The sequence below is a fragment of the Citrus sinensis genome, chromosome 6 (assembly GCF_022201045.2).
Source record: "Citrus sinensis cultivar Valencia sweet orange chromosome 6, DVS_A1.0, whole genome shotgun sequence".
NCBI classification, from domain to species: Eukaryota; Viridiplantae; Streptophyta; class Magnoliopsida; order Sapindales; family Rutaceae; genus Citrus; species Citrus sinensis.
This window is the reverse complement of record NC_068561.1, coordinates 11179085-11187534: the sequence shown is the minus strand read 5'-3', so window position 1 is coordinate 11187534 and position 8450 is coordinate 11179085. Positions and strand designations below refer to the sequence as shown.

General features: G+C 32.0%; 1 protein-coding gene across 1 annotated transcript; it reads right to left on the bottom strand.

Annotated features, from left to right (window-relative positions):
* Nucleotides 1-5528: 5528 nt before the first annotated feature.
* LOC112498625 (uncharacterized) lies at nucleotides 5529-8015 on the bottom strand. The gene is made up of 6 exons (XM_025100065.2): nucleotides 7907-8015; nucleotides 7629-7807; nucleotides 7122-7565; nucleotides 6732-7013; nucleotides 6190-6473; nucleotides 5529-6120 (listed from the first exon to the last, which is right to left on the bottom strand). Exons 1-6 carry the CDS (start codon nucleotides 8013-8015, stop codon nucleotides 5529-5531), a joined length of 1890 nt encoding a protein of 629 aa, XP_024955833.2.
* Between the last annotated feature and the right edge of the window lie 435 nt (nucleotides 8016-8450).

Here is an 8450-nt window from a genome sequence, read left to right as displayed (position 1 = left end):
CTGTAGCAGCAATATACGTAGAAAATTGTCTCGCATGTTTTGTTATGAATATTTAAATGATGTTACAATACCAAAACGTCCAAAACCATATTATGAAATTTGGGTTTGTGTTAGATCTTGTGGCTTGTGATTTGCTTGACAGATTTTTGTATGTCGTTTTCCATCTTTCCTTATGGCACTTAAAATAGCTTGACAAAATTTGCACACTACTGCATCTGTCATTTCACCCTTTTTGTTTAGACATTTTTCCAAACTAAAACATGACCAAAAATTAATGTTCTCGGTCATTCGATTTTGATGGTAGAAGTAAAACTGACAGTGGTAGAAGTAGAACTGTTATGACTTGCTTGAGAAGAAGGAGGAGATTGCTCAGTTAGGACAATAATTAAATTGTTTGGATCTAATTTTGATGCAATAATTTCTTCATTTGGAACTCCCTCTCCCATTTCAACAAAATTAAACTTCTTATCTAACTTAACATGTCTTCCCTCGTAATTATTATGAGAGCGAGACATCTTATATAAATAATTTTTTTTGGTAAATAAAAGTGCTTGTGGTGTATTTGTGCGGGTTAAAAAAAAAAGTGAGCAAGAGAGAAGTATGTCAAATGACAGAGTAAGCAATTGAATGATGTTTCACTGTTGTTTAAGAGTTGAGTAAGAAGTTGCTTGGAACTATAGGAGAGTTTAGAGGAGGTTGGGTACACATGAGAGTTAATGAGGTGAGATTGAGATTATGATGAAAATTGAAAATGATTAAATTGTTTAAATAGAATGAAAAAACAAAAAACATTAACGGTCAAAAATATGTTATATTGAGCCGTTGCATTTATTTATTTTTAACCTTTGTTTTCAGTTCTTGTACGTTGTATCTGTTCGATAAGTAATCAGATCAATTTAAAATCTATTATATTTGTTTCTTTTGAATGACTAATTAAATCAATTTAGAATTTCTTTATTTTAAAATGTCAAGTTAAAATGTCAATTCAATCAAATTCGATACCATTTTTTTATTTCTTTTAATTTTTCATTTATTTTTGGGGTTTAGCTACCTTGCAACAGTTGCAAGGTACCACTTATTTTTGTCTTTTGTGATGTCAAATTTCATTTAACTCTTTATCTTCCTTTTTATTTACAATTTATTTATAACGTTATGTGTTTTGGCAAGTGACGTTTTAAAATGTAATTTTATTTTATTTAATATTATTACTTTTTTATTTATAATTTATTTATAAGTTTTTGTTCTTTGACTGGTGATCTGCTAAAATGTAATTTTATTTCATTTAATATTATTTAACTTTCTAAAAGAATAAATATAACAATAAGCCTATGACTAGATAATATTAAATAATATTTTTAATAAAATAAAAATATTAAAATTTATTCTTTTAAATAAAATAAATAATATTAAAAAATAATATTTATTTTTTAGGACTCACAATTGCTTATTCTATTTTATTTGATATTATTTAATTTTGAAAAATAAATATAATAATAAGCTATGACTAAATAATATTAAATAAATAAAACAAATGTTATTAAAAATAATATTAATTTTTTGAGACTCATTACTGATTATTTCATTTTATTTAATATTATTTAGTTTCATGAAAGAATAAATATAATAATAAGCCTATGATTATATAACATTAAATAAAATCAAATAAATAATATTAAAAAAATATTTATTTTTAATAAAATAAATAATATTAAAAATTTATCCTTTTGAATAAAATAAATAATATTAATTAAAAATTATATTTTAAGACTCACAGTTGATTATTTATTTTATTTAATATTATTTAGTTTTCTAAGGAATAAATATAATAATAAGTCTATAACTAAATAACATTAAATAAAAAAATAAATACTATAAATAATATTAAATAAAATAAAATAATTAATATTAAAAATTGTATTTATTTTTTAATGCTCACCATTGATTATTTTATTTTATTTAAAATTTTTTAATTTTTTGAAAGATTAAATACAACAATAAGCATGTAACTAAATAATATTAAATGAAATGAGAATAAATAATATTAATTAATATTTTTTAATAAATAAATGATATTACAAATTAATTTTTAAATATAATATATAATATTAAAATATATTTATTTTTTAAGACTCGCTACTAATTAAACAACATAAAATTTTAAATAATTTGGATGTATGTGCTAAAAGTTTTAATTCTTTAACTCTTTTGCATTTTTGATAAATAGTACGGAGCATAATGTTAATATTCAAACAAATGAATCTCCACCCTTAAATCTACTTTTTCATTGAATCCAATGACCAATAATTGAAACCACAAAAAATAAAATCAGGTGGTACCTTGCAACTGTTGCAAGATAGTTGAGTCCTTATTTTTGAAGTAATTTTATAGCTTTTTTCCTACCAACCACTCAGCTTTCCTCCACAGCTCTACAAAATCAAAAAATTCACAATACAATTTTTTATATTTCACTAAATATATTTTACCTATTCGGCTACTTTCACCTACTAAAGTAACTAAATCAACTTTTGTCCTTTTACTACTAACTAATAATTATATACAAACACGTCATAACAGTTCATACTTACAAGTAGGGGTGTTCGCGAATCGGATTTTACAGATTAGACATCAATCCATATCTGATCCATGATTTTGCGGATTATAATTTTTCAATCCAATCCAATCCACGGATTGATAAAATTCAATCCAAATCCAATCCATACATCTGCGGATCAGATGCGGATTTGACTCAATCCATATCCAATCCACCATTTTGCACATTAGTTTTCGAATTAAAAATTTTTAGTTCTCTCCAACTAATGAAATAAAAAAAATCTAATATAAAAATAATTTTGCTACCAATTAACTTTAAAATTGAATAAAATTTAAATAAATTAATTATTTAAATAAAGATAAAATAATACATTTAAAGTTTCAAAACATAACATATCGAGACTAATTATTCAAATAAAGCTACAATAATACGTTCAAAGTTTCAAAATATAACACACCAAGCTTAATTGTTCAAATAAAGTTACAATAATATGTTAATATAATACCGAAATTAATTGTTCAAATAAAGTCAGAATTAATTGAAATGGAGAAGTTTCGGAAACCAAACACAGTATGATCCTTCACTAGGGTTGTTGCGCCTGTCGAAAAAGTGGTGATTACGGAGCCGTCCACGATGGGAACCAGGAAAAGCCGCACGGGTGGCGATCTTGAAGGTTGTGATAGTGAAATTGTTCAGTTAGAACTAGTGAATGTGAAGTGGCTCAATGGACTTGGAAAAGAAGATGGCTTGCTCTCGACGGAATCGCGCGGCCGATGTCCTTTAAATCTGTGTCGAGAGTGTATCCAACCAGTATTGAGTGTTGCTAGTGTGTGTAACGGCGGGGAAGCTTAGGGTTTTTTAGTTGCAAATTATTGGTGACTTGGCGTTATGTTATTTTGCTTTTGCTAGTGCGTGTGACTTTGCTTTTATTTTGTTTTACAATTTTTACAAGTTATATTTGATTATTTAATTATTTTTCATTTTATATTATTATTGGGTAATGGCTAAGATATGTTATAGTGCTTATGTAACTATGTAATGTCACGTTTATAATTTTTTTTAATTAAATTTATAATAATTTTTAATTATATATATATATATATATATATATATTTGCGGATTCACGGATTTCTGCGGATTTTTAAATTTTCAATCCATATCCAATCCACCAATCCACGGATCGGATTTATACGGATCGGATTGAGCGGGTCGGACGGATTGAACAGATCAGATTGGATTCTGAACACCCCTACTTACCAGTTGTAACTCGTGAATATCATAAGAATATTATAATTCTTTTTCTTTGCTCTTTTCAAACTTTTCCTGCATTCTAAAATCACTATGGATCCTTAAGAACACAATATGAATGCAAAAAAACCTCAACACCCTCAAGAACACAGTGTCGATGCAGTAAGACCTCATGAAAATAACAACAATGCAAGGCTTAATTAGTTAAGAAGGCATCATCTAAATGAAAATTTTCAGCATTTTACTACAATAAGAGAGGAAATCATAGATAATAGCTTGCATCGTTCTTACAAATAAATTATCTTCGAGTGTAAGCATTGTCATTGAGAAGTTATCTATACAAATATTCTTGAAATAATCGGTGTCATTGAGAAGTTATCTATTCAAATATTCTTGAAATAATGGGTTTACACTGGCACAAGTCAAATTTTTTACTTGTCCACCAAGAAAGAATTTAACCTTATTCATTTACCGTGTCTATACCTTTGATTAATAAATGTTATTTTGTGACTAATAATTGATATTTCGTATTTTCATAATTATGATTTTTCATAATCAATATTTGTAATTGTGAGTTGTGACTTATTATAATTATTATCTCATAGTTGTAACTTTTTGTTATCGTTATTCCAGCATTGTTATTCTAATTTTTATTAATTATTACCAAAGTCTATGGAAATAGATTTATGTATCATTTACTATAATTAGTTATTGTGAAATTAGATAATATAGTTGTGCAATTGATTAAAAGAAATGTTAACTATTATATATTTATCTAAAACTTATAAGCATTAATATTATTATAGACAATGCTTTTGTGACTCCATGTAAGTGTAAGTTAATAATTAATTGTTAACCCTTAAGAAAAACTTATTATTATTATTATTATTATTACTATTACTACTACTATTACTACTACTATTACTACTACTACTACTATTACTACTACAAGTGTATGGGCTAATGGTCGTGAAAAAAGGTCATGTGGGTTTGAAAAAAGGATGCCAGGTGCGTGGCTAGGCACGCCCTCTAAAAAAGGGAAAAAAGAAAAGTTATCCACATTTTTTTTTTTTTGGACGGGCATGGGCTAGGCACGCCCATTGGCCATCTTTAGGTACAACGTACAAGAACTTAAAACAAAAGCAAAAAGTAAGTAAGTGCAACAACTTAATTTATTGCAGAACTCTACGCATCTGTCGTTTTGACCATTAATATTTTTCTTTTTTATTATATTTAAACAATTTAATCATTTGCAATTTTCATCTCAATCTTAATTTCAACTTATTTACTCTCATCTTTACCCAACCTCCTCCAGATTCTCCTTTAACCCCAGGCAACTTCTTCTTCTTACTCTAATCTAAAGAGAAGTGAAACATTGTTCAATTGCTTACTTTATCAGTTGACACACTTCTTTCCTGCTCACTTATTTTTTTAACCTGCACAGATATTGATACGGTCAATTTTGGAAGAAGGTTTACGAAGGCTTAGAGAAGAAGAGAGATAGAAAGTTGAATACTAATTGGCTTGATGCCTTTATTGAATTCAGAGCTGGCCTTTTTAAAGGCTTACAACACAAATATCTAACTAGAAATAAGGAATAAAAATACCAAAATATAAGGAGATAATGCAGCACCATGTGCCACGATTCCCCCATGAAATTTATTCGGTTCTATTCCAAAGCAACAAAACTACTAACAGCTAACTTACTCCACTTGACTAGGTCTTACAATCAGCAACAAAGTAGTGACCGCAAATAGCACATATCAGTCCACCCCCTAAAATGCGACTTGTTCGCAAGGAGAAAGTCAGGATACTGCCGAGTAAAACGCCATTGATTCTCCCAGGTGGCATCTTCCTTGGGTGCACCAGCCCATTTTACAAGAATCTCAGTTTTGGGACGATATTTGCCTTTACGAATAATGCGAGTATCCAAGATAGCCTCTGGTTGTGGAAGAATGGTGAAGTCGCCGCTTGTAGGAGGCAAGGTAGGAGAAGAAGGAACTGAACCCACTCTTTTCTTCAAAAGACTCACATGGAACACGTCATGAATTTGAGACCCATTTGGCAGCTGTAGCCGGTAAGCAACAGGCCCTACACGAGCAAGAATTTTGTACGGTCCAAAGAATTGTGGTGCCAACTTAAGTGAGCCACGAAAAACCATCGAATGTTGACGATACGGTTGCAACTTAAGGTACACATAATCACCCACTGCCTGAACTTTAGAAGTACCAGGAACATAGGATAGCAATGAGGGAGGAGGTACACCATATACAGACTCAAACAGAGAAACTTTAGTTGATGAGTGAGTAGCTGTATTATAGCTGTACTCAGCCCAAGGCAACTAATCAATCCACTTTTTAGGCTGGTCATGAGTGAAACAACGTAGATACTATTCCAAAACTCGATTGACAACCTCGGTTTGTCCATCCGTTTGTGGATGATAACTAGAGCTCATTGAGAAAGTGCAGCCTTGTAACTGAAATAAGGACTTCCAAAAAGAACTAAGAAAAACACGGTCTCGGTCATTGACAATAGAGGGTGGCACACCATGTAAGCGAAGAATTTCCCGTACAAATGCCTTGGCTACTGTTAAGGCTGTATAAGGATGCTTTAAAGGAATAAAGTGGCTGTATTTTAACAATCTATCAACAACGACCATGATAACAGTATAGCCCTGGGATTGAGGCAAACCATCTATGAAATCCATAGAGACTGCAGTCCAAATTCTTTCCGGCACTAGCAATGGTTGAAGTAGGCCCACAGGTTCTAGACATTATGTTTTACAACGTTGACATATATCACAACCGCGTATATATTCCTTGATTGCCGTTTGCATTCCAGGCCAAGTAAAATTCTTTTTGAGTCTGCTGAGTGTCTTATGGTAACCAAAGTGGCCACCTGTCGGTGATGAGTGCCCTTCTGATAAGATTACAGGAACTAGAGTAGAAGTAGGACTCAATAGAAGTTTTCCTTTTTTTATCCAAACACCTCCTCTTTTAAGGCACTGAGATTCATTAGAACTGGACAACTTGGCATAAAAAGGATCTTGAGAAACTTCTTGTTGGAGAGTAGACCACCAATCAGCAACGGGCAAGGAAATTGCGAAAAAATGAAAATTTGTAATGCAGGATAAAGCATCAGCTCCCTGATTCTCTTTACCCCGCTTGTACTGGATAGTGTAGTTATAACCCAAAAGTTTTGGTAGCCACCGTGTCTGAGCAGGAGTGGTAATACATTGCTCAAGTAAGTATTTCAAACTCCTTTGGTCTGTTTGGATGATGAAAGGTTTGCCTAGCAGATATAGATGCCATTTTTAAATTGCCTTAACAATGGCTAACATTTCTTTCCCATATGTGGACAATGCCAAAGCTGACCCTTTAAGTGCTTCACTAAAAAATACTACTGGTTGGTTTTGTTGCGTCAATATAGCACCGATTCCCTTGTTATTTGCATCACTTTCAATCACAAAAGGTTGTGTAAAATCAGGAAGGCGCAGCACTGGGGGAGAAGTAAGGGCATGCTTAAGTTGTACAAAAGCAGCGGATGCTTCCTGAGTCCAAAGAAATATTTCCTTTGTCAACAAACGTGTCAATGGAGCAGCAAGTTCTCCAAACCCACGAATAAATTTCCTATAATACCCGGCCAAACCAAGGAAACCACGAACTCCCCGAGAAGAAGAAGGAATCGGCCAGTCCATAACAACCTTGATTTTTGCGGGCTCAACTGCGACACCTTCTAAGGAAATGAGGTGGCCCAAATAGTCAACCTGTAAAACCCCAAAACGACATTTTGATTTTTTAGCAAACAAAGTGTTATGTGACAATATTACCAGTACATTGCGAAGATGTTGTAAATGCTCAGTCCAGGTTCGACTATACACTAATATGTCATCGAAGAACATTAAGACAAACTTTCGAAGATAGGGTCGAAACAAGTCTTTCATAAGACTCTGAAAGGTAGAAGGAGCATTTGTAAGACCAAATGGCATTACCACGAATTCATAGTGGCCTGCATGTGTACGAAAAGCCGTATTGTGAATATCTTCCTCTCAGACTCTTATCTAATGGTACCCGGATCGAAGGTCCAATTTAGAGAAGTACTTCGCACCATGCAACTCGTCGAGCAACTCATCAATTACTGGTATAGGATATTTGTCTTTTACTGTGATGTTATTGAGAGCACGATAGTCAACACAAAATCTCCATGTGCCATCCATTTTTTTAACTAACAAAACAGGAGAGGAAAAAGGACTCGTACTAGGACGAATCAAACCAGAGTCAAGAAATTCATGCACCATCCGCTCAATTTCAACCTTTTGGTAATGGGGGTACCGATATGGACGTACATTAATTGGCTCTTGATTCGGTCGAAGTGTTATTTAATGATCATGTGTCCTTGGCGAGGGTAAAGATGTTGAAGTAGAGAAGACATGAGAGAATTCAGTAAGAAGAGATTCAAGGTCAGCTAGATGTGGGGTTGATTCATAGGAGTATTGTGTAGGGACTACTTGTAAAATGAAACTCATACCAGATACATGCAGTAATTCCTTAGTAGTCATAGGAACCAGGTTAGGTTGTTGAAGGCCCTGGAAAGTGCAAACTTTGCCATTTTATTGAAATGTCATTTTGAGTTGTCGATAGTCTGTCTCGAC

Coding starts and splice junctions, on each gene's coding strand:
- LOC112498625 (XM_025100065.2), bottom strand. CDS start 8,015: ATGGATGGCACATGGAGATTTTGTGTTGACTATCGTGCTCTCAATAAC. Junction 7,566..7,628: donor AACATCTTCGCAATGTACTG/GTAATATTGTCA, acceptor GGGGTTTTACAG/GTTGACTATTTGGGCCACCT. Junction 7,014..7,121: donor AAATGTTAGCCATTGTTAAG/GCAATTTAAAAA, acceptor ACTCCTGCTCAG/ACACGGTGGCTACCAAAACT.